Here is a 27,487-nt window from a genome sequence, read left to right on the forward strand (position 1 = left end):
TGCATTTATACTGAAAGTAGATTGCTTATGGAGTCAATGTAGGGTGCAAAGGAAAGAGAGATCAGGGACAACCAAAAAAAGCCCCTTTGGCATAATTCAGCTGACCACAGCATTTCAATCTTACCATGTCTCCATAGCTGTTAACATTTTACATTAATTTCTTTACATTTAAACATTTCCATGCTCACAGAGGCCAAAAAAAAGTAACACAAATGAGTAAAGTGAAATGAATGGGGACTGTGAAAAACTCTATCGTTTTCTTCCTTGGACATTGTATGTGGCAAAACCCACCAATATTTGACCCCTAGTAGCAACTGTTTACATCTTCTAGCATAATAACAGAAAGCCAAAATTTTACCTGGGCCGATGATCATCCAAAACATGGAATATCTATGAGGGTTTGATCAGGAAGGTTTAACTGTATGAATGATATAGAATAAGAGACTTATTGCAGAGATTAGACCTTTAAAAACTGAGATGTGGTGAAAACTGCTTTACTTCTGCTTCTGGAGGCCAAGGTCAGCAGTCCCTACAAGTCAGCAGGGCCAGTGGTTGGGAAGAAAGCCGGGATGTGAAACAGGGAAGCATCAGAACAAACTGGAACCTGCCAAAACAAACTGGGAGTCCACAACTACAAATGAGAGACTGCTCTCATCTCATTGTCTCCTCCTCTCAATTGAAAAAGTAGCAAAAAAAAAAAAAAAAAGTAGCCATTTTTAATCTGCCATACAGCTTATATTTCTTTTCCTTCCTTGAATTCAAATTTGTGAGCATTTTAGTGTTCATGGTGTGTATAGATGAGGATTTTTTATTAATCTTCTGAGATTAAACAGTCTCCTAGAATCTAAATATTGGATTAATCCACTCTGGAAAATTCATATATATATATATATATATATATATATATATTTAAAATACTGCTCAACTATATTCTGTCTGTCTCTCTCTTCCAGATCTTCGGTTAGAAGTATGTTAGACTTTTCCACTCTATTATCCCTGTCTCTTAGTCCTTCCCTCCATCTGTCACTGGAAAAAGCCCAGCAGCTGAGATGGCACCAAAAGATTTTGAAATTTCCTCTTCCCCTAGACTAACTTGTTTCTTTTAAGACAGATTTTCAGGGAACTGTTTGAACTTGGAATTTTTTTGACTCATTTAGTTATGTGAGATCATCTTTAAACACAGATTTAGGGTTTTCCTAAAATATTTTGTCATCCCCAAAATCTGGTTGATAGAGGCTCACCCATCTCATTAAATGAAAGGGAATAAAAAGATTGTATCAATCCATGCAATTATTGAACAAATCTGCTTTAACAGTGACCTTCTCTGGGAAACTTTTCTTTCTAAATATCATCCACTAGCTCAGCACTGTCTTTTCCCTTCCTTGGCTCTATTTCCTTCATAATACTTATAACTCTCTGAAAGGTATTATTTGTTCTATGTTTATAGACTGACTTTCTCATCAGTATGTAAATCCATGAGGGCAGAAATATTTTCTTGTTTTATCTTCAGAACTTAGTACAATGTGTGACACATAGCAGACACTCAAATATTCGTGAGATGGGTAAAATAACTATGCGTCAGGCATTTTGTTGGGGCCAGGAACACAATGATGAAGGAAAGAAATACCTATCCTCTCCTGTGTATCTGAATTTCAACCTAATCGTCCTCCTTTTCTGAAATTTTTCAGTTTTGCTATTTGTTCTGGAAACTAGTCTAAGGAAGTCTTTATTGAGTGTACTATGTTCTCTGAGATGCAAATATTAACTCCTTATACCAGGGACATCAACTGTGAGCGTTTGAGAAGGGTTCCTGAACTTTAAATCTCCTAGAGTTTCATATTCGGGCCTGATCTCCTCAGACTGATTTGTCATTTTTCTTCCTCCTGGGATGACAGTGGGAATAGCAATAAGAACTTTAAAGATAAAGAGGATTTCATTCACCAAGGGAGAATGCAGCAATAAATAAACAATAAAAACAATCATTTAGTTGTTTTAGTGAATTTTTTTAATATCATAACCACCCTGAGACCTTGTAACTTGTCCAAGGTCACAGATCTATGGACTTCCCTGGCAGCTCAGATGGTAAAGAATCTGTCTGCAATGCTGGAGACCTGGGTTTGATCCCTGGGTCAGGAAGATTCCCTGGAGAAGGGTATGGCAACCCACTCCAGTATTCTTGCCTGGGAAATCCAATGGACAGAGGAGTCTGGCAGGCTCCATGGGGTTGTAAAGAGTCAGACGTGACTGAGTTCCTGTTTTATATCTTTGCCTTCTCTTTTTTCATATTTGAAAAAGGACCCTTTCAGGGAGGAGCCTGGAGGGCTGCATACAGTCAGTGGGTTCCCAAAAGATTTGGACTTGACTTAGCAACAGCAACAACAGGCAACATTTACGAGGAGTCTTAGACTCCTGCCCAGCTAAGAAGAAAGATGGAAGAGAGCCACCCTGGGATTAAAGAGGAAGAATGAGCCAAACAGACCTTCAAAAACAGGATCTGCCCAGAGGATAAGGGTGTATCCCTGGAGAACCAGCCACTTAGAATAAATAGATAGATTAAGTGGAATGAAAGCATAATGTCCTCCACAACCATGCCACACAAACAGAGACCATTGTCAACAAAGGTCCACATAGTTAAAGCTGTGGTTTTTCCAGTAGTCACGTATGGATATGAGGGTTGGACCATAGAGAAGGCGAGGCCCTAAGAATTGATGCTTTTCAATTCTGGGGCAGGAAAAGACTCTTGAGAGTTCCTTGGACTGCAAGGAGATCAAACCAGTCAATCTCAAACAAAATCAATCCTGAATATTCACCGGAAGGACTGATGCTGAAGCTGAAGCTCCAATACTTTGGCCACCTGATGCAAAGAGCCTACTCATTGGAAAAAACCCTGAAGCTGGGAAAAACTGAAGGCAAAAGGAGAAGGGGGCAGCAGAGGATGCGATGGTTAGATAGCATCACAGACTCAATGCACATGAAACTGAGTAAACTCTGGGAGATAGTGGAAGACAGGGGAGCCTGGTGCACCACAGTCCCTGGGGTTGCAAAGAGTTGGACGCAACTTAGTGACTGAAAACAACAATGCCACAGAACTTGCACAGGTTCTTTGCAGGATGAGAGTGGAGAACAAGAAACACTGCTCCTTTCAGACAATTTTCCACCCTTTCAGCACATGCCATGTGTTTCTATCCCTGCCAACAATTTTCTCCTTGCTCACTTCTGAGGCTAGAAATCCTTGTTAATGTCCTGGATGGCATCATCACCCAGCAGATTCTTTTTCTCTCAGTGCTCCAAGGCAACTTTGCAGCCTTGCCTCTTCATAGACAGGCCTCTGTCTGCAAGGAGGCATCTTCATTTCTCATCCAGCCAAGAAGAGGGGTGGAGAAAAGGAGAGAGGAGCTGCCTGAGGGAGGGCTGGGATAGACTGCTCTGGATCCACTTGAAGAAAGTGAATGTTCATCAGAATCCCATTCTTTCAAAATAATCCCTATTAACAATTTGCTTAAGTATAATATATTATTAAAAATAAAAGCTCTGATAGAATCTTCCTAATCAGTACCTATTAACCCATCCATCTATCATCCATCCACATATTCGCTCATTAAACAACTCTTTTTTTTAAACTTTGTTCCAAATCGAGGGCTTGACTCGGGAGATATAGCAGTAAACAAAGTACTACATACAAGAGGCTTGCAGGGCCTCCCTGGCCGACCAGTGGTGTGCTTCCAATGCAGGGGGCATAGGTTCAATTCCTGGTTGGAGACCTAAGATCCCACAAGCATGAAAGAAAGGAAAAAAAGGTTGCATTCACTTGAAGGAGGTAAAGAAACTTAGATATGTTAATTTCTTATACTTTAAGGTAGGTTTTCCAAATTGTTTGCTGTGATACATATAGTAAATGTATCTCAATTTATCTATTCTACTAACAGACATTCTGGTTCACTCTAAAATTTTGACAGTAAAACATAATAAGTATCATTGCATATTCTCATTTTCACATCTTTTACATATTTTTATAAACTCTTAAATATAAAAAATGGGCTAAAAGCTTATATGACATTTTGTATGTTATATAAATATTTTAAAATATTTATAATTTTAATGACAGTAACCTATAATAGTTTCCAAAAGATTAAAGAAATTAACATTCTCCCCAAGTTAATAAAAGTGCTAGTGCTTAACCTTGCACTGTGACTCCTGAGTTTTATTCATATTATAACAGAATGGGGGGGAACAGTTTAATTCCTGTATTAAATGGAATTTCCTTTTAATTATTTTTTTATATTCTTATTAGCCAATCAAATCACTAGATAACAAATTCTTTCTGGGCAAAAGCATTTTAATTCTTGCTTGTCACTCGGCACACTGCACATAACACGGAGCATGATAAATAATGTACATAAATAAATGTTAAGCAAATTGTAGTTGAGCTCAGTTCTTTGGTACTGAATGGATATAAGGTAAGAAGTACAAGAGAATGAGAAGAAAAACAGAAATTGGTAAATATAGATAACTGAGAGATACTGAAAGTAAGAATGAGGTACTGAGAGGGAATAAGAGATTTTGAGGAAGATGCTGGCATAAATTGTGAGATTTCTCTGTACTATACTCTCTTTCTGGAGCACCTGTCAACTTTTATCCCATTTCCTGGGTTGTCTCTTTAATGCCTAAATCTTTTCTTTCCTATTTTGTCTTGCTTTACTTTGGGTACATTTCTTTTGTCACATGGTGAATTTCTTGTCTTCTATTTCTGGCCCAGTGCAAGATATGAATCTAGTCTTTTGTTTCTAGATCAGTGGCTTAATCTAAAACCTATGCCTTCTGGGCTAGTTGATGGGAGGAGTGGGAAGGGCCATGGTCAGAATTCCTCCCCAGTCTAAAAAAGCATAGACTAACAAACCAGTGATTGCCACTATGATTTGAAGTAGAAGTCAAGTCTATTAAAGTCCTAAGTAACTTCCCCCACCCAATGCCAGAATAGTGTCTGTCACCTAGTAGGCATTCTATAACAAGTGATGAATAATGTACAGAATATACATTATTCATTATTATAGTTAGTAATACTGTATTGCATATTTGAAACTTCATAGGCTATTAGTGACTCAGTCGGTAGAGTCTGCCTGCAATGTGGGAGAATTGGGTTCAATCCCTGGGTCGGGAAGATCCCCTGGAGAAGGAAATGGCAACCCACTCCAGTATTCTTGCCTGGAGAATTCCACGGACAGAAGAGCCTGGTGGGCTACAGTCCATGGGGTCACAAAGAGTCAGACACGACTGAGTGACTAAGTTTCACTTTCACTTTTCAAGGGAGTAAATCTAAAAATTCTCATTCCAAGAAAAAGTTTTGTAACTATGTTTGGTGAAGGATGTTAACTAGAGTTGTGGTGGTCATTTCAAAATATTTACAAATACTGAATCATTATGTCTATATCTGAAACTAATATGCTATTATGTCAATTGTAAATTAATAAATTTGAGAGAAAAATAAGTGATGAGTGGATGAATGAAAAAACTAATGAAAGAATGAGCACACCTTCAATCATTTTGAGGAAAATGGTGGCAGGGGTGGGTGGCAAAGCACCACAGGGAAATCAAAATTAGAGGTCAACAGCAAGCATCAGCCAGAATGATAAAATATAAAGCATTATGGCTAAACTAGAGCTCAGCAGTTAAAAAATATTAAGAAAAGAAGGTCTAGTATAAATTTAATGGCAATCCCAGAAGAAGCTAGTAGAGATAACAGAAAAAAGCTAATATTCAAAGAATTAATCACTCAGAAATTTCCATAATTGGCGAAACTCAAGACTGTTTAGATTGAAGACATGTAGTGAGATATGGACAAGATAAATATAAATCCAACCTAGACACTCTGAGGTAAAAAATATGAACTATGGACAAAGCATAATTCTTTTAAAAGCAACTAGAGAGTAGAGAGAAATTACCTATAAAAGAATAAAAGTTTGCCTTCCAGCAGACATCTCAAATGAGTTATATAGTCACCTAACTTATTATGCAAGATTGGCAATGTAGTCAATATTTTTTCAGGCAAAGGAAGTTTTAAAATGTTTACAATTAATAGACCATCACACAAAAGCTACTCCAGATGCTTTCCAGATGCTACTCTAGATGTTTTCCAGATGCTACTCCAGAAAGAATAAAACTGTGCCCAAGAGGAAAAAGGAGGATGAAAAAAAGCAATAATGACCAAAGAACCTGATAAATCTATGGTTAAATATTTATGACAAAAATAATAATGACGACTTTTAAGGGTATAAAAGCAAGTTTGGTAACTTGGTCACTTTGCTGTACAGAAGAAATTAATGCAACAATGTAAATCAACTATATTTCAACAAAATTTTTTAAAAGGAGGTAAAATAGTAGACAAAAATAATACAAAAGACTGAAGATGGGGAATTCACTGTTAAAAATTCAAAGAGCATTTTATTGTTTGGAAGAAATATATAGAAACAGATTAATGTTTGAATTTTTAAGTAAAAATATTTTAAGTATTTATGTTAAAAAATGAATGATAATTTTAAGCCCTGTATATAACTTATACACCATTGTGGGAGGGGGTGGGGAATACATGTAACCAATCCAATAGAAGGCAGGAAAAGTAAAAAAAAAAAAAAGAAAGAAAGAAAACAAAAAACAGCAAAGATAAGGAAGTAGAAACCTGTCCACATACATTACTAGTCATTATCCTATCAAACATTAATGGACTTAATCCAAGTTAAGAGTCTCCAGTTTAACTGCTGTTTTAAAGAGACAGACCTATAACCTTAAATAATGCAAGTGTAAAAGAAAGGAAATGGTGGTATCAAAGGACACAGGAGCCAGCTTAAAGGGTTGGTCAAAGGTAGGGTGTCTGAGTATAAAGAGAATAATGACTATTTACAGCAGCAGTTAGTTAGTCTCTAAGCAGACTTTTATTGAATAAATAAACGATTGAATGAATGAAGGGTGGGACAATAGGGATGTGTCTGGGTGGTGCAAGGGTCTGATGGTATCAGGTTATATTTAAATACAGGGTATTTCACCTAAGGACACACTTAAGGAGCTGCATAAAGAGGCACAGAAATCAGCTTGAAAATGGGCACTCCAAGGGAATTCATGACAGGTGAGCACGGGAAGGGGTGGAGGGGAGGGCTACAAAATGCGGGGTTTAAGTGGTCAACAAGGATTTAAAAGACCAAAGGAGCAAAATTAACGATGCAAATCGGGAACTTCCCTGGTGGCACAGCGGTTAGGAATTGGCCTTCCAATGCAAGGAATGCGGGTTCAGTTTCACATACAGTGGAACAGCAAAACCCAAGCACCACAACTGCTGAACCCTCGCTCTAGAGCCCAGGGAACCATAACTACTGAAGCCCACGTGCCTAAAGCCTGTGCCTAAAGCCACAGCAATGAGAAGCCCAAGCATTGGAGCTAGACAGTAGCTCCCACTCGCTGCAACTAGAGAAAGCCTGCGGGCAGCAATGAAGACCAGTGCAGCCAAAAATAAAAATAAAATTATTTTTTTAAAAAAGATGCAAATCACTCAGCTCCATCCCCATCAGAGGGGACTGATAGAGCATTGTAAATTGAGGACAGAGGGAAGATCAGGTGATCTGATTGCTTTCTGAAACTCAGGGAGTAAATGTGAGACTCCTTGTTATGAAGGTTGGTGTCTGCTTCACAGGGCTCGCATACTTTCCGAGTTTGTGCTAGCTTGGACTTTGAAAAGTCCTCATTAGACTGTTCATCATAAGAAGCTCCATCATAGAAGCAGTTTTTGTATGTTTTGTTCACTGCAGAATCACCAGGCTGATAAGAACAGGCTGTAAAAGGCAGGAAATAAATATTTGCTGAGTAAGTGCTGTCCATGGCATTTTTCGGGCAAGAATACTGGAGTGTGTTGCCATTTTCTTCTCCAGGGGATCTTCCCGACCCAAGAATCAAACCCATATCTCCCTCAATGGCAGGCAGATTCTTTATCACTGAACCACCAGGGGAAGCCCTGATGAAACCTATACTTCTTTGTTTAATATTCCAGTTTAAGCTGTAGACTTGGGCTTCCCATGTGGCGCTAGTAGTAAAGAACCCACTTGCCAATGCAGGAGACTCAAGAGATGTGGGTTCGATCCCTGAGTCAGGACGATCCCTTGGAGAAGGAAATGGCAACCCACCCCAGTATTCTTAACTGGAGAATTCCATGGAGAGAGGAGTCTGGAAGGCTACCGTCCATGGGGTTGCAAAGAGTCAGACATGACTGAGGCAACTTAGAACGCACAAGGTGTAGACTCTCAAAATGCTCTTCCTGGGGAAGTGTGTGGGTATTTATATTCTGCACACAGGAATTAATAAAACCTTCTTTTCCAGTTTTTCTAGCTGCACAGACTTTAAGATCTTAATTTTCCTTCATTTATAAGAGGATACTAACAACTGTACTTCTCCCCATGTGTTTGTTGAGGTTTAAATGAATCACGTATATGAAGCATTTAAATGTGTGACATGGAAAACATCTCCAAATATTATTATATTAATCAGATATTTACTATTTCTGTGGCTCTTCACTCCTAAAGTTCTAATTTTCCCTTTAGCCTGAAGAACTTGATTTAATATTTCTAAAGAGCAGGACTAAACAGCCGCAGACCCGACAGTTTCTCTTAATCTGAGAATGTCATCACTGCACTTTCATTTTTTTTAAGATTTTTTTTTTAATGTGGGCCATTTATAAAGTCTTTATTAAATTTGTTACAATATTGTTTCTGTTTTACACTTTGGTTCTTTGGCCATGAGGCATGTGGAATCTTAGCTACCCTACCAGGGATCAAACCTGCACCATGTGCATTGGAAGGCTAAGTCTTAACCACTCGACTGCCAGGAAAGTCCTTCACTGGAAGATATTTTTCTGGATATACAATTATGAGTTGGCAATTCTTTTACCTCAGTACTTTAGAGATTTTGTTCTGCTGTCTGTCTTCTAAGTTTATTTTTAATTGGAGGATAATTGTTTTATAATATTGTGTTGGTTTCTGCCATATATCAACATGAATCAGCCATAGGTATACGTATACTCCTTCTTGAACCTCCATCTCACCTCCCACTCCATCCTACCCCTCCAGGATATCACAGAGCACTGAATTTGAGCTTCCTGCATCATACTGTAAATTTCCACTGGCTATCTAATTTTACATATGGTAATGCATATGTTTCAGTGTTTATCCCACCCTCTCCTTCCCCGACCATGAGTCCACAAGTCTATTCTCTATGTCCGCATCTCCACTGCTGCCCTGCAGATAGGTTCATCAGTACCATCTTTCTAGATTTCATATATATGCATTAATATATGGTATTTGTCTTTTTCTGACCTACTTCACTCTGTATAAATAGGCTCTTGGTTCATCTACCTCACTGAACTGACTCAAATGCATTCCCTTTTACGGCTAAGTAATATTCCAGTGTGTATATGTACCACAACTTCTTTATCTATTCATCTATCGATTGACATCTAGGTTGCTTCCATGTCCTAGCTATTATAAATAGTGCTGCAATGAACATTGGGGTGCATCTGTCTTTCTCAGTTATGGTTTCCTCAGGGTATATGCCCAGTAGTGGGACTTTTGGGTCATATATTAGGTAGTTTTACTCCTAGTTTTTTAAGGATTCTCCATTCTGTTTTCTGTAGTGGTTGTATCAATTTGCATTCCCACCAATAGTACAAGAAAGTTTCCTTTTATGCACACCCTCTCCAACATTTATTGTTTGATGATGGCCATTCTGACTGGTGTGAGGTGATACATCATTGTAGTTTTGATTTGAATTTCTCTAATAATGAGTGGTGCTGAGTCTTTTCATGTGTTGATTAGCTATCTGTATGTCTTTAGAGAAATGTCTGTTTAGGTATTCTGCCCACTTTTTGATTGGATTGTTCATTTTTCTGGTATTGAGTTGAATGAGCTACTTGTTTATTTTGAAGATTAATCCTTTGTCAGTTGTTTCATTTACTATTATTTTCTCCCATTCTGAGGGTTTGCAACACATTTTCTTTTAATACTTCCAAAGTTTCAGTTTTGATTAATACATCTGGAGTATTTTTCTATGGTATAAAATGTGAATCATTTATATCAGAGGTGGAGACCCCAGGGGTTAACCTTATTTGTCTGAGATTGCTACAGCAAACCTAGTCCTCTTGAAAACATTGCTTTATAGTGAATGAATGACTTCATCAGTGTCTTCTTTCTCATAAAGACTTTCCTTGCCAGATGTCAGCACCCCTGATGAACAAAAGAGTCCAAGAGAATCCCCAGCCAGACCCTTTTGTCTACATGGATGATTCTAGCATGAACTTCCAGGATGATTCACAGATATCAGCTGATGCCAGTGAGTGTAACTCTCCTACACTGTTGCCCTCTTTACATGGGACCCTCTAATCGTATTTTGGATTTGTTTTAAAATCGCTGTTTATTTTATCTTTTCTTATTTTTGTTTTTCACTTTCAACTCTTTATTTTACACTGAGGTATAGCCAATTAACAATGTTATGGTAGTTTCAGGTGAACAGCAAAGGGACTCAGCCACACATATACATACATGTATCCATAACAGTGAGTACCTGATCTTCCCAATAGGGCTTCCCTGATAGCTCAGTTTGTAAAGAATCCACCCACAATGCCAGAGATCCCAGTTCAATTCCTGGGTCAGGAAGATCCTCTGGAAAAGGGATAGACTCCCCACTCCAGTATTCTTGGGCTTCCCTTGTGGCTCAGCTGGTAAAGAATCTGCAGTGCAGGAGATCTGGGTTTGATCCCTGGGTTGGGGAGATCTCCTGGAGAAGGGAACAGCTACCCACTCCAGTATTCCGGCCTGGAAAATTCCATGGACTGTATAGTCCATGGGGTCGCAAAGAGTAGGACACAACTTAGCAATTTTCACTTCTTTTTTTTCACGTGATCTTCCCAAGTGAAGTGAAAGTAGGGCCCTAACTATTCCTTCCCCTCCCTGGCAACTATAAGTTTGTTTTCTAAGTCTGTGAGTCTCTTTCTGTTTTGTCAGTTCATTTGTATCATTTCTTTTTAGAATCCAAATATAAAGAATTTCATATGATATTTCTCCTAAAGGTCTATGTTTCCTTATTGATTTTCTGTCTGATTTATCCATTGATGAAAGTGGGATATTAAAGTCCCCTACTATTGTTGTGTTACTGTCAATTTCTCCCTTTATGTTTGTTAGTATTTGCCTTACATATTGAGGCGCCCCTATGTTGGATATATATATAATTGTCATATCTTCTTCTTGGATTGAACCCTTCATGATTATGTAGTATCTTTGTTTCCTATAACAGTCTTCGTTTTAAATTCTATTTTGTCTCATATGAGTATTGCTATGCCAGCCTTATTATGATTTCCATTTGCATGAAATATCTCCTCCCATCCCCTCACTTTCAGTCTGTAAGTGTCTGTAGGTCTGAGGTGGGTCTCTTGTAGACAACATATATATGTGTATTGTTTTCGTATCCTCCCAGCCAGTCTATGTCTTTTGATTGTTGCATTTAATCCATTTGAAAGAAAGTGAAAGTGAGAGTCACTCAGTCATGTCCAGCCCTTTGCAACCCCATAGACTCTATAGTCCATGGAATTCTCTAGGCAAGAATACTGGAGTGGGTAGCCATTCCCTTCTTCAGGGGATCTCCCAATCTAGGGATCGATCCCAGGTTTCCCCTCACTGCTGGCAGATTCTTTACCAGTTGAGCCATCAGGGAGGCCCTTTAATCCATTTACATTTAAGGTAATTATCTATATGTGTGATCCTATTATCATTTTGTTAATTGTTAATTGTTGGGGTTGATTTTTTTGTAGATCTTTTCCTCCTCTTGTGTTTCCTGCCTGGAGAAGTTCTTTTAGCATTTGTTGTAAAACTGGTTTAGTGGTGCTGAATTCTCTTAACTTTGTCTGGAAAGCTTTCGATTTTGCCATCAGATCTGAAGGAGAGTCTTGCTGGGTAGAGTACTCTTGGTTGTAGGGTTTTCCCTTTCATCACTTGGAATATATTGTGCCATTCCCTTCTGGTTTGTAGAGTTTCTGTTGAGAAATCAGTTGATAACATTATGACATTTCCCTTGTATTTGTCTTTTTTCCCTTGTTGCTTTTAGCATATTATCTATGTCTTTAATTTTTGTCAGTTTGATTAGTATGTGTCTTGGTGTGTTCCTCCTTGGGTTATCCTGCCTGGGTCCCTCTGAGCTTCCTGGACTTGGCTGACTATTTCTTTTCCCATGTTGGGAAAGTTTTCAGCTATTATCTCTTCAAATATTTTTTCAGGGTTGTTCTCTCTCTCTTCTTCTGAGACATCTATAATGGGAATATTGGTGCATTTAATGTGTCCCAGAGTTCTCTTAGGCTGTCTTTATTTCTTTTCATTCTTCTATACTCTGGTTTACAACAGTGATTTCCACCATTTTACCTTCCAGGTCATTTATCCATTCCATTTATCCAGGATCTATCTTGTTCCTTCATCTGGGCCATAGTCCTATTTCTTATTTTGGTTAGCTTTCTGTGATTGTGGTACTAGGTCTGGAAGCTATGGGATTGTAGTCCTTGTGCCCTCTGGAGGATGGAGCTTGTGCAAGCTTCCTGATGGGAGGGACTGGTTGTGGGGATAACTGGGTCTTACTCTGGTAGGCAGGGTCATTCTCAGTAAAATTTTAAGTCAGTTGTCTGCTGATGGGTGTGTTGCACTCCCTCCCTGTTAGTTATTTTGCCTGGAGTCTACAGGCTCTATGGTATGGCCATTGGCAACCTCCAAGAGGATTTACACTTGACTGCTGCTGCCAGTGCCCCTGTCCACATGGTGGGCAATTGCCGGCCCACAGCTCTGCAAGAGATCCTCAGACACTCACAGGTAGCTCTGACTCACTGTTCTTTGGGGTCACTGTTCCTTTCCTCTGGGTCCTGGTGCACACAAGGTTTGTTTGCGCCTTCCAAGAGTGGAGTCTTTGTTTCCCCCAGTCCTATGGAGGTCCTGTAATCAAATTTCACCGGTCTTCAAAGTCAGATTCCCTAGGAATTCTCAGTACTTTTGCTGATCCCCAAGCTGGGGAGTCTGATGTGGGGCTTAGAACCTTCACAACAGTGCGAGAACTTCTTTGGTATTATTGTTCTCCAGTTTGTAGATCACCTGACAGGTATAGGATTTGATTTTATCATGATTGTGCCCCTTTTACCATATTGTTGGAGTTTCTCCATTGTCCTTGGATGTGGGGTATCTTTTCTTGGCGGGTTCCAGTGTCTTTCTGTCTATGGTTGTTCAACAACTAGTTGTGATTTTGGTGCTCTTGGTTTTGGGGTTTTGTTCATTTGTTTGTTTGGCCCCAACCGGGAACCCTGCAGTGGAAATGCAGAGTCCTAAGTACTGGAAAGCCAGGGAATTCCCTCTTATATCTCTTATATATCTTTTCAAAAATATATTCAAAAACTATTCCTATCATAAAGGGGGAAGTTATAAACTTCACATCAAGATCAAGTGCCTTTGGCCCATGTCTAATCAAATTATGATAGATAAACTGAGAACACAAGATATAGAGCAAGTGAGAATGTTTTTCTAGAAGGCTGAAGCAAAGAGAAAGAAAAATACAGAAAGCTTCTTTTCCAAGGCAGAATACAATCCTGACACTTTTGATAATGTGTTATGCAGGTTTTTTTCTCCCACGTTTCTCCTGACACCAGCTGGATATCCTACAATTCAACTCAACTCTGACACTATCTACCCAGAGAAAGCATTAGATTCCATAGGTTAAGAGCTTAGTCCCATAAGGCTACCCTTACTTCAGTCAGAAGACTAAGTTGTCTGTGCTTCTAACCAACTCGCTATAAATCAGAGGTTCCCATGACACCTTCCTTGGGTTTCATTAACTTGAAAGTGGCTCAAAGAACTCAAGAAATCTGTTTACTTACCTGAGTACCATTTTATTACAAAGGATATTAAAGAATAAGAATCAACAGCTGTATGAAGACATACATAGGACTCAAACAAAAGAGTTTCTGTGCTCATGAGTTTAGATATGGCTAGGCAGCCTATGGATGTGATCTGGTTCGTCAACCTAGAGGCTCTCTGAACCCTTCCATCCTCTTTGGTTTTTTTAATGGAAGCTTCCTCACATAATCTTAATTGATTGAATCACTGCCCATTGGTGATTGACTCAAACTCCAGCCCCTCTCCCCTCCCTAAAAATCAATAGGGTTGAAAGTTCCAGTCCTCTAATCAGGGTTGGTTCCCTGGGCAACTAGTCCCCCATCTTTAGAAGATTTCCAAAAGTCACCTCATTAACAAAATCAGTTAAGGCCACTTCATTAACATGAGGTCAGTTGTGGTTGAAAGGAGCTTAATGTAAATATCAAGGCACTCATTTCACCTTTATGGCTCTGGAGAAATTTCAAAAACTGAGGAAAAAAGACAAAAGTATTATAACAAAAGATGCTCCCATTGCTCTTATGGATTAGGAAATTCTAAGAATTTGGGGAGTTGTGAGCTAGGAGCCATGGACAAAGACTAAAATATATAGTGTTACACATCACAATATCACACAAGAATATTGTGGTCCAATATTGTGGGTAAATGGGAAAAATATCATTTTATAGAGAGAGAGCAGTTGTGTACATACACAGATTTATTTTTATAAATTGTATCTTAGTAACAGAACTCTCATTTTATTCAGGCAGCAAAGTAAACAACTTTAAAGTTTTCCTAGTCAAAGTTGTATCTTGTTGAATTCTGAAATATGTACAGACAGTCCCTGACTTATAATGGTTCTACTGATGATTTTTCACCTTTTATGTTTTATGATGGTGAAAAGCAATATGCATTCAGTAGAAACCATACTTCAGTTTTGAATCTTGATATTTTCCCAGGTTAGAGAATACAGAAAGACACAGAAAGGCATTCTGTGTGCTTGACTGGAAGACAATATTGTTAAAGATGTCAATACTACTCAAAGAAGTCTATAACTGGTAGCACTGTTGTACTGGACAACATTTCTTCCGACTTGGCTCAGAGTTACAATGCATTTAGTTTATTAAAGTTGACAACATGGAGACTTTTTGCAGCTTTCCCAGACAGTGGAGTTTTCCTGCTAATTTGCCACACTAGGTTATAAGATATCTTATTAACAGTTATTTTCTATTTTGCAGAGGAGTCTAACAACACGCAGTTGTTCCATTTTCTTGCTAGACTTCAACTTGTTCCTTTCTTACAACTCCGTCATCTTCCAAGTCACATTTATTACCAACCAGAATTCTGGAACATCATCAGTGTCTTTAACTTAAAGAATCTGTTCTCTCAGATCTTATGTATCATTAAATGTGAACCGTGCTGTGTAGGAATAAACTAAAGCAAAGCCTTGTCCATGTTTCATGTACAAATCTATCATCACTGTAAATGGCCTATTTCTATATTATCCAAGATTTCAAGTGTATACTGTTTTGCATCTTAAATACTTTAACTTGCTTTTTATAATAATCTTCTATTGTAGGATTATATTTTCAAAAAAAATTCCTTGAATAAAGTGTACGGTGAGAGTCAATTTTCTAATGTCTCCTGAACCAAGAACTGCTAGCTTATACTCACACATAGTGCAAACTTGTAAGAGCTAGTACCTCACACAGTGTCCCCGGGGCCCTGCAGCCAAGAGCCTTGAGCTCCCTCTGTGTCGAGGCTTCTGTCACCAAGTCTGTCCTGTTGCTGCAGCTGCCAGGGCTGGTTTGTTTAGAAGCCTGACTCTGGGCAAGGTTTGCCCTCTCTTCTCAGCTTCAGGATCAGCTTGTTAAGGTCAGTAAAGATTTCTACTGAGATGTTGATTAAGATTAAAATGAAATTATATGGTTATTTGGAAGGGGAAGTTGACATTTTTAATGTTTAGTCACTATTCAAATCATTTATGCTCTTTAAAACAATTTTATAGCTTATTTCATTTAGTCCTTACACATTTCATTAAAATGTATTCTTAGGCATTTTATAATATGTATTTTTATGTTATTGTACATAGGATTTTTTTCATCACAACCTACGACGTGTGGAATCTTAACTCCCCAACCAGGGATCAAACCCGGGCCCTCGAAAGTAAAAGGTATAAATTTGTTAGTTTTAAAGAAAGTATACCTCCTGTTCATATTATATTGGGAAATAGGAGTGAGCAATGTGGTTTTTTGGTTTTGTTTTTAGTATTAATTAGTTTCTATTTCAGTAGACATGTGGGAATCCACCAAATATTTGTTTGAAGAAAGAAACTTTTGATATGTAACCCCTTTCCCTCAACATATTAGATTTTTTTAAATATTTTAATTTTATTGGAGTATAGTTGATTTACAATACTGCATTAGTTTCAGGTGTACAGCAAAATGGTTTAGTTATATATATATTCATTCTTTTTTAGAGTCTTTTCTCATATAGGTTATCACAGAATATAGGATAGGGTTCCCTGTGCTGTACAGTAAGTCTCTATCAGTCATCTGTCTTATATATATCAGTGTGTGTGTGTGTGTGTGTGTGTGTGTGTGTGTGTGTGTGTGTCTGTGTGTGTGTGTGTGCGCGCATGCGCACTCATGCCACATGCAATAAATCTTATAGAAGAATTGTTTTCTATAAAACCATTTAGCTAATTAACCGGCAATACTTTCCTAATTTATGCTTGCTATGCTGAGTAGGTTGATTGTTATAAAAGGTCAGTAGAGTCATGGGCAATGAACTAATTATCAGAAATGTGATGAAGTTACATAGTCCATGTTAAATGTAGTTTGAACTTCAAGCAAAGACATCATTTTTACTGACAAATATTCTACAATAACAAAATTAATAAAACATTAATGTGGTACATGTGATGTGGTATGGATTATTGTTTCATGTGTAGTAATGACTTAAATTAATACATTCATGTAATACATTACAATTCTTATTATAAATAGACATTCAGAGCATTCCATTTATTGATGAAACTAAGGTGAAGAGTTGAACTAGTCTGTGATCACATTCCTAGAAAACTACACTTTGTAACAAAATGTCTACTATTAAAATACTGCACTCAATATAACAGCAAATTTGGAAAACGACAGTGGCCACAAACTGGAAAAGGTCCATTTTCATTTCAATCCCAAAGAAGGGCAATGCCAAAGAATGTTCAAACTACCACACAGTTGCTCCCATTTTATATGCCAGCAAGGTAAAGCTCAAAATCCTTCAAGTTAGGCTTCAACAGTATGTGAACCAAGAACTTACAGATGTAAAAGCTGGATTTAGAAAAGGCAGAAGAACCAGAGATAAAATTTCCAATATCTGTTGGATCATAGAAAAAGCAAGAGAGTTCCAGAAAAACATCTACTTCTGCTTTATTGTTTATGCCAAAGCCTTTGATTGTGTAAATCACAACAAAATGGAAAACTCTTCAAGAGATGGGAAGACCAGACCACCTTCCCTGCCTTCTGAGAAATCTGTATGCAGGTCAAGAAGCAACAGTTAGAACCGGACATGGAACAATGGACTGGTTCCAAATTGGGAAAGGAGTGCATCAAAGCTGTATATTGTCACCCTGCTTATTTAACTTCTACACAGAGTACATCATGTGAAATGCAGGGCTGGGTGAAGCACAAGCTGGGATCAAGATTGCCAGGAGAAATATCAACAACCTCAGATATGCAGATGACACCACCCTTATGGCAGAAAGTGAGGAGGAACTAAAGAGTCTCTTGATGAAAGTGAGAGTAGAGTGTAAAAGCTGGCTTAAAACTTAACATTCAGAAAATTAAGATCATGGCATTTGGTCCCATCACTTCATGGCAAATAGATGGAGAAAAAATGGAAACAGTGATAGACTTTATTTTCTTGGGCTCCAATATCAGTGTGGATGGTGGCTGCAGCCATGAAATTAAAAGATGCTTGCTCCTTGGAAGTAAACCTATGACAAATCTAACCAGCATATTAAAAAGCAGAGACACTACTTTGCTGACAAAGGTCTATATAGTCAAAGCTTCCATTGGTCATGTACAGATATGAGAGCTGGACCATAAGAAAGGCTGAACACCAAAGAATCAATACTCTCAAACTGTGATGTGGAGAAGATGTTTGAAAGTCAAGCCAGTCAATCCTAAAGGAAATCATCCCTGAATATTCATTGGAAGGACTGATGCTGAAGCTGAAGCTCCAATACTTTGGCCACGTGATCCGAAGAGCTGACTCATTGGAGAAGACCCTGACACTGGGAAAAGATTGAGGGCAGGAGGAGAAGGGGGCAACAGAGGATAAGATGGTTGGATGGCATCACCAAATCAATCGATATGAGTTTGTGCAAATTCCAGGAGATAGTGAAGGACAGAAGGACAGGGACTGGCATACTGCTGTGCATGGGGTCACAAAGAGTTGGACACAACTGAGCGAATGAACAACAAGCTCCACTTCACTTGCAGCACTTACCTTAACAAGCATAGTTCCTGCTCATAATGGTTCCATCTCAGGATGAATCCATTTCCTTTTGGAAAAAATAATCACTGAATATTACATTTTGCTTATTTATTTAACCTTTTACTATATAGAAAATTTTGAATGTAAACAAAAACAGAGAGGAGTTCCCCGGTGGTCTAGGGGTTAGGTTTTGGTGCTTTCGCTGCTGCGGCCTGGTTTCAACCCCTGGTTGGGGAACCAAGATCCTACAAGTTGTGCAGTGTGGCCAAAAAAATAAAATAAGGACAGAATAGTATAATTTCATGAGTCTATCATTCAGTCTCAGCAAATATGTATCTCTTTAGCCTAGTGATTTTGAGGTTCATTCAAATTGTAAAATGCATCAGTGAACCATTACTTTTATTGCTGAATGGCATTCCATTGGATGAATACACTGTTTGTGTAGTGTATTCATTCAGTAAGGAGATTTGGATTGTTACCAACATGGCAGTTATGAACAATGCTGCTATGAAGAGTTGGGTATACATCTTTGCATAGGTAAATGTTCTTATTCCCTTGGGTAGATTCCTAGGAAGAAATTACCAGACAGTTTTTCAAAGTGACTATCATTTCACAGTCCAACGTGCAGTTTCCGTTGTACAAACATTCCAATTTCTCTACATTCTTCCGCATGTCCATTTATACATCTTCTTTGCTGAAAAGCTTATTCAAATCTATTAACTAGAATAATAGGATTTTTAATCGGAATATTTGTTGTCTTATTTTGAGATGTATATTCCAGATACAAGTCCTTTCAGATAGATGACATTTTCCTTCTGTCTGAAGGATGACCTATAACATATCCTATAGTATAGATTGGCTGGTGATGGATTATTTCAACTTTTGTAGGTCTAAAAGCATTTTTTCCCAGATGGCTTTTCTCAGAATGTTCTGCTGAACTTTACAGTGTATCCTTATTTATGTTTGGGGAGGGGGTGGTGGTTTCCTCCTTGTCTTAAGCCCTGATAATTACCTGCTATATTCCTTCTGAATCTTTGTGCACAGATAATTGGGAAGCCACAATCAACAGCTCTAAGATCCATTTGATAAATACCAGAAAGGAGTTTTCAGAAGAATTTGATTATTACACCAAGATATAGGCATAAATCTTTCAGGCAAAAAAAAAATGTTATAGCCTTACTAAAAGGGATAACATTACAAAAAACACAGAGCAAGCTGATAATAATTTAAGAGTATGTAAAAAGTTAAACATATACACAAAGGTTAATCTTTTCCATTTTATCACCTATGAGCTTTTAATTTACTTTTATATGTGTTTAATATACAAAGAGATAATAAATTTAAAGCCTTTACTTTTATTTTTAATACATAATTAAAAATCTGATATTATATATATAAGATGTCACATCTTAACCCATAACATCTTTTTGCTAAACGGACAAAATGTAGTCAAATGAGACAGTTACATTCTTTTGTTCATATCAAAACTTTGAAATCCAGTGAATAATTGGTACTTACTGGCATATCACAATCTAAACATTAAATTTTCATCAGAAATACTTACTCTGCATTTAGAGTGCATGAAATTTACAGTTGAAAGAGTATATTCACATATGCAAGCTGTTTTAAGCATACTACAAAGTTTCCCAATAACTGGATTAAATGTCAGCATTTAAAGTTAAACTAAAATTCAAAAGAGAAAAAAAATAAAGTTAAACTAAAATTCAGTAAAATTAAAAATTCAGTACTTTGGTTGAGCTAGGTACATTTATGTGTTTGATAGCTGTGTTGAGTGGTGGCTACAGTAGTATACAGAAGAGCTCTGGATAGTAATTAAGTGGCTGGGGAACAAAGATGGTTTCAATCTTGTAATATTTCCACACATGACTTACCCAAATACATGAACAAAACATTTTCTTGTTTTAAAGAATATGGTAATTAGTAAGTTGTAGAGATCAGATATACCCTACAGGATGAATGTGGGGTTCTCTTAATATTCTCTTAATATTATATAAGTTTCTTGCAACTTAAAATGAAGTTTCTAGTAATAGAATTTCATAAACACATTACAAAAGTGCTGTATCACAAAAAACTTACTTCAAAGTAAAGACTATGTGCCTGGTAAAACTACACTATTTTAATTAATAGGATCAGAGTGTCAATGAAGATATGGCTATTTAAGGTAAATGAAAACAGTTTGAATAGTTTTGTAAATTGTGAGTAGAAAAATAAATATTTATAAATATTTTATATGCTGTACTATGCTCAGTCATGTTTAACTCTTTGCAGGTCCATGGACTATGGCCTGCCAGGCTCCTCTGTCTATGGAATTTTCCAGGAGAATACTGGAGAGGGCTGCCGTTTCCCATTCCAGATGATCTTTCCACCCCAGGGACCAAACCCAGGTCTCCTGCATCTCCTGCATTGGAAGGTGGACTCTTCACTACTAGTGTCAACTAGGAAGCCCAATATTTTATATATTTGATTTAAAATACTTGTATATGAACTTTAAAATTAAATTAGATACTATAAGTTTAGGCATATGTACATTTATACATATGATTGTGCTTCCTTGGTGGCTCAATGGTAAAAAATCTGCCTGCCAATGCAGGAGACTCAGCTTCCATCTCTGGGTCAGAAAGATTGAAGATCCCCTGGGAAAGGAAATGGCAACCCCCTCCAATATTCTTGCCTGGGAAATCCCATGGACAGAGGAGCCTGGTGGGCTACAATCCATGGGATCACAGAAGCGTCAGACACGACTTAGTGACTAAACAACAAAACAACAACAAATATGATTATATTAAATATATGTTTATAAAAGGTATTTCCATGTATGTTCATAAGTGGTATTAGTCTTATAGTTTTATTGATAGTGTTTATTCTTGTCTGATTTTAGTACTGATGTTAGGAACTTCAAATACAGAAGTGAGACCCAAGTGAAGGTTTCCTCCTTGTACTGATACAGGCATATAACAGGAAAACAAGCACAGCATTGGCTTGAATTCTATAACTTATCTATGTTTTGGGGCAGTTGTTATTAGTCTATTCAGTGTCTGCAACACTTTCTCTTTTTCAGCAAAATTTTTAAGTCATGTTTCCTTAGAAAATTTCCTTTTCTCCATTGCCATTTAAAAAAATATTACATAGATTTTCAATTGTCTCCACATCTTTAGTTATGTCTCATTTCCATGAACCTCTTCCCAGAGGAGTGAATAGAGCTTCATAAAGCCTGGAGAAGAAAAATCCCATTTTCCAGATGAGATAGACTGGGTTTCTGCTAAATAAATAAAAAGAGGAAACCATTTTGAAGAATGTGTTATATATTCATGGGTAGGGAATATGAGGTTCCTTCTCAGTTTCTAAAAGAATCAAAGTGTGGGAAAGAAGACAAGGCAGACCACTGTTCACTGCCCTGAGGCTAGGCAGGACAGGCAGAACTGAGTACACAGAAAATTAAAGAGGTAACATTTTCCAACAGGAACAAACTAAGTTTCACAGGACTCAGCCTCCTAGAATCAAGACCCGGGAACTTACTTAATCTGGATTCCAGGCCTGGTTGAGGGGGAGAGAAGTCATAGGAAATTCACAGCGGTGGTGTTCCGGGGGATTTGAGTTACAAGGGAATTGTGTTATGTGACCACCTCCTCTCTCTCTCTTACTCCACAGCAAAATGGAAGAAGAGTCATGAACGCACCTCATTCACACATACACAGTATAAGGAGTTGGAGGCTCTGTTTAGCTGCAACATGTTTCCAGATAAAAACCTCCAGAGAGAACTTGCTTTAAAACTCAATCTACCGGAATCAACAGTAAAGGTCTGTCTGATCATTGGAGATGTGCTTTGAACCCTCATTTAAATAACATCCTACTATTCAGCCTGGAAATTCCCTGCAGAAAACAGTAGTAGTAACACTTCATTTATTCAGTCCCTACTGTGTGCGTATCTTGATGAAGTGAAAGAGCAGAATGAAAAAGTTGGCTTAAAGCTTAACATTCAGAAAACTAAGATCATGGCATCTGGTCCCATTACCTCATGGGAAATAGATGGGGAGACAGTCGAAACAGTGTCAGACTATTTTTGGGGGGCTCCAAAATCACTGCAGATGGTGATTGCAGCCATGAAATTAAAAGACGCTTACTCCTTGGAAGGAAAGTTATGACCAACCTAGGTAGCATATTAAAAAGCAGAGACATTACTTTGCCAACAAAGGTCCGTCTAGTCAAGGCTATGGGTTTTTCAGTGGTCATGTATGGATGTGAGAGTTGGACTGTGAAGAAAGCTGAGCACCGAAAAATGGATGCTTTTGAACTGTGGTGTTGGAGAAGACTCTTGAGAGTCCCTTGGACTACAAGGAGATCCAACCAGTCCATCCTAAAGGAGATCAGTCCTGGGTGTTCATTGGAAGGACTGATGCTGAAGCTGAAACTCCAATACTTTGGCCACCTCATGCGAAGAGTTGGCTCATTGGAAAAGACCCTGATGCTGGGAGGGATTGGGGGCAGGAGGAGAAGGGGACGACAGAGGATGAGATGGCTGGATGGCATCACCAACTCGATGGGCATGAGTTTGAGTAAGCTCCGGGAGTTTGTGATGGACAGGGAGGCCTGGTGTGCTGTGGTTCATGGGGTTGCAAAGAGTCGGACACGGCTGAGCAACTGAACTGACTGAACTGACTGTGTGCTAGTATTGAGCTGGACACACTGTATTAATACATGTTGGCTTTATTATCATCTAGTTTAAAAGATGAGGAAATCTGAGGTTTGGGAGCAACGTGACTGGGTTACAGAGATAATGCATAGTATCACTGGAATTGGAACTCCAGAGGCACGACAGAATTCACATTAGAGAAATACTGTCATCCAGACAGACTCTTATTTAGGGTCTTCTCTAGCAAAACTCTGCAATCATTTATCACAACACTGTCAATAGACAACTACAATCTTTGAGTCTGCTGAACCCCCAAATTTTTGTTACAATATTGTTCACTGTTCAGTTCGGTTCAGTTGCTCAGTCATGTCCGACTCTTTGTGACCCCGTGGTCTGCAGCACCCCAGGCCTCACTGTCCATCACCAATTCCCAGAGTTTACCTAAACCCATGTCCATTGAGTCGGTGATGCCATCCGACCATCTCATCCTCTGTTGTCCCCTTCTTCTCCTGCCCTCAATCTTTCCAATGCTCTTCGAATCAGGTGGACAGAGTACTGGAGTTTCAGCTTCAGCATCAGTCCTTCCAATGAACACCCAGTACTGATCTCCTTTAGGATGGACTGGTTGGATCTCCTTGCAGTCCAAGGAACTCTCAAGAATCTTCTCCAACACCACAGTTGAAAACCATCAATTCTTTGGCCCTCAACTTTCTTTACAGTCCAACTCTCACATCCATACATGACTACTGGAAAAACCATAGCCTTGACTAGATGGACATTTGTTGGCAAAGTAATGTCTCTGCTTTTAAATATGCTACCTAGGTTGGTCATAACTTTCCTTCCAAGGGGAAAGCATCTTTTGATTTCATGGCTGCAATTACCATCTGCAGTGATTTTGGAACCCCCCAAAATAAAGTCAGCCACTATTTCCACTGTTTCCCCATCTATTTGCCATGAAGTGATGAGACCAGATGCCATGGTCTTAGTTTTCTGAATGCTGAGCTCTAAGCCAACTTTTTTACTCTCCTCTTTCACTTTTATCAAGAGGCTTTTTAGTTCCTCTTCACTTTCTGCCATAAGGGTGGTGTCATCTGCATATCTGAGGTTATAGATGTTTCTCCCAGCAATCTTGATTCCAGCTTGTGCTTCATCCAGCCCAGCATTTCTCATGATGTACTCTGCATATAAGTTAAATAAGCAGGGTTATGATATACAGGCTTGATATACTCCTTTTCCTATTTGGAACCAGTCTGTTGTTCCATGCTTCCTGAGCTGCATACAGATTTCTCAAGAGGCAGGCCAGGTGGTCTGGTATTCCCATCTCTTGAAGAATTTTCCACAGTTTGTTATGATCCACACAGTCAAAGACTTTGACATAGTCAATAAAGCAGAAATAGATGTTTTTCTGGAACTCTCTTGCTTTTTCAATGATCCAGCCAATGTTAGCAATTTGATCTCTGGTTCCTCTGCCTTTTCTAAATCCAGCTTGAACATTTGGAAGTTGATGGTTCACAAACTGTTGAAGCCTTGCTTGAAGAATTTTGAGCATTACTTTACTAGCGTGTGAGATGAGTGCAATTGTGAGGTAGTTTGAGCATTCTTTGGCATTTCCATTCTTTTGGATTGGAATGAAAACTGATCTTTTCCAGTCCTGTGGCCACTGCTGAGTTTTCCAAATTTGCTGACATATTGAGTGCAGCACTTTCACAGCATCATCTTTTAGGACTTGAAATAGTTCAACTGGAATTCCTTAACTTCCACTAGCTTTGCTTATAGTGATGCTTCCTAAGGCCCACTTGACTTCACATTACAGGATGTCTGGCTCTAAGTGAGTGATCACACCATTGTGATTATCTGGGTCGTGAAGATCTTTTTTGTACAGTTTTATGTATTCTTGCCACCTCTTCTTAATATCTCACTGTAGAGGCCTTCTAAAATAATCCTTGAATATCCTTCAGTTCAAATTCTGTAACTCTCCCTTGCTTCTCTAGAGTTCAGGACCTTTTCTCTGAGCTCCCAGCACAACCTCTGAAAAATACTTCCTTTCTTTGTTTCTTTTTCCTCCTGGGGCCCAGCCCCTATCCCTCAGTGTTACTACTGATTCCATTCGTACCTACCTCTGCTCTTTCAGAACTCAGTATCATAGTGACTTGGAGAGAACATGAGTTACAATCTGAATTTTTTGACTCAGGAGAAGCCTCAAACCCCTTCTCCAGTAACAGATCATAATTTCCTCTCTTCCCCCACTCCAGATTTGGTTCAGGAACCGGCGGTTCAAAATGAAGAAGCAGCAGCAGCAGCAGCAGCAAGAACAGCAATCACCAAAGCCACCAAGCCAGGTCCTTCCAGCCAAGGATGTGCCCACAGCATCAACCAGCCCTCATTCTTTTCTCCTTGCAGCTTCAGATTCCTATAACTCCCTCTCACCTCAGTCCTTAGACCCTTTCCCCTGGGCAGGGGACTCTATGATCATGGAGATTCCTACAAGCGATGTCCAAATGCAAGACCCTCAACTGGAGAGGCTAGTGGCCTCAGTTCCTGCTTTGTACTCTGATGCATTTGATATCACCCAAATCATGGAACTGTACAGTTTTCCCGATGAGGATGACATCACCAACTCTTCCTTCTATTCTCTGTATCAGTATCTCTCACCGACAAGGCCCAGTTAGAATAGAGTTCTTCTCTTAGAGTCTTTGCTGATCCAGGTGTAGGTTTATTTCCTGGGCAGACCTGCTTCAGTGTGACAAGCTGGAGCTTTGCAGTCTACAGTGCACAGGACAGCCTGGAATTCCAGAATCCCTCCATTATGGTGCACTTTGGGTTTCTCTGATCTAAGTACTAATAAACATCAGACAGTATAGAAAAAGGATCTTCTTGCATGCTCTTTTATTTGTCTGTTTTTAACCCAAACATTTGGCCCAGTGCTACTTTGATTTCCATGTAAATATTGTAAAAACTAGGGAGCTTCACCCAAATATAGCTCAGTACTATACAATCAGCCCTGTGACTTGCAGGAGAGGCCTTTCCAGATCCATAGATGGCCAATGAGACTTCAAAATTCCCTCTTCCAAAAACTACCTTTGACTTTTTAAAAGGTCAACAGCCTCTAAGGGTCATTCACTTTTAATGGCAGCAGGTGTATAAACTCACATTTCAAATGTCAGCTAAGCAAATTTTCTAGCTACATGGTTAGCATACAAAATTTATAGCACTTCTCAAATCAATAAAAAAGAAACATAACAAAATAAGAACCTCTCAATGAAAAATATAAAGTGTTTAGGAATTAACTAAGAAAATTAAGAACTTTGTACTGAAAACTTTCTAACTTGAATAATGGTCATTGAAGATGTTTTGAATAAAAGGTATTTGAAGCCATAAAATAATCAATTTAATAGGGCTAAAATCATATAAATCATGTTCTCCAAACACAATGGGATGAAATTAGAAATCAATAATAGAAGAAATTCAGGAAATTCACAAACATATAGATATTAAAAGGCACGCCTAAATAACCAATGGATAAAGAAGAAATCAGAAGGAAAATTAGGATACATGCAAAGATGAATGAAAACAGAACCACAATACACCAAAACTTATGGGATGATACTTATAATCAGTGCTTAGAAATCTGTAGCTATAAAAGCCTAAAAAGAATAAGATCTCAAAATCAACTTTTTTAATAGGAGGGAGGTTGGCATAGCTATGTATGTTAAATTAAACTTTAATGCAAAACATTTTGTTGAAAATAAAAGTATATTAAACAAAGAATAAAAAGAACAATTAACCTGAAAATATAATAATTTTGAATGCGTATCAGTCAGTCACTTCAGTCGCTCAGTCTTGTCTGACTCTTTAAGACCCCATGGACTGCTGCATGCCAGGCCTCCCTGTCCATCACCAACTCCCAGAGTTGACTCAAACTCATGTCCATTGAATCAGTGATGCCATCCAACCATCTCATCCTCTGTCGTCCCCTTCTCCTCCCACCTTCAATCTTTCCCAGCATCAGGGTCTTTTCAAATGAGTCATTTGTATACAAATGAATTTGTACATTTGTCATATTCCCCAAATATATCAATTTTATTAAAAATTAATAAAAATTATTGGGGAAACTGAAATGCATAATCATAATAGATGATTTTATCCAGAGGATAAGTGGATAAAAATTTAGTATGTGTAGAGGTTTTAACTATACAGTTAATAAGCTCAGTTTAATGAAAGTATGTAGATTTTTTTTCATTCAACTGGTGGAGAATACACATTCTTTTCAAGCACGTAATGACTAACAGACCATAAATCAAGTCTTAACAAACACAAATGAATTTATAACATACAAATAGCATTCTTTGATCAAAAGGTAATTTAGTTAGAAATTCTAACCTCTCCTTCATTCAGAAAGTAAAAGAAAATTTCT

At 38.3% G+C, this 27,487-nt stretch overlaps 2 protein-coding genes and 1 pseudogene across 2 annotated transcripts in view; 1 reads left to right on the plus strand and 2 right to left on the minus strand.

Moving 5' to 3' along the window:
• Positions 1–27,487, minus strand: part of POLQ (DNA polymerase theta) — a 143,972-nt gene that overhangs the window by 113,284 nt on the left and 3,201 nt on the right. The window lies entirely within an intron of this gene.
• On the minus strand, positions 15,030–15,603 carry LOC136172946 (ras-related protein Rap-1b-like protein; annotated as a pseudogene).
• Positions 16,002–25,903, plus strand: ARGFX (arginine-fifty homeobox). The gene is given in 4 exon segments (XM_065942111.1): positions 16,002–16,098; positions 22,092–22,240; positions 25,326–25,743; positions 25,746–25,903. Coding segments are annotated over 4 exon segments (822 nt in total).

The sequence above is a fragment of the Muntiacus reevesi genome, chromosome 8, assembly GCF_963930625.1.
Source record: "Muntiacus reevesi chromosome 8, mMunRee1.1, whole genome shotgun sequence".
NCBI lineage: Eukaryota > Metazoa > Chordata > Mammalia > Artiodactyla > Cervidae > Muntiacus > Muntiacus reevesi.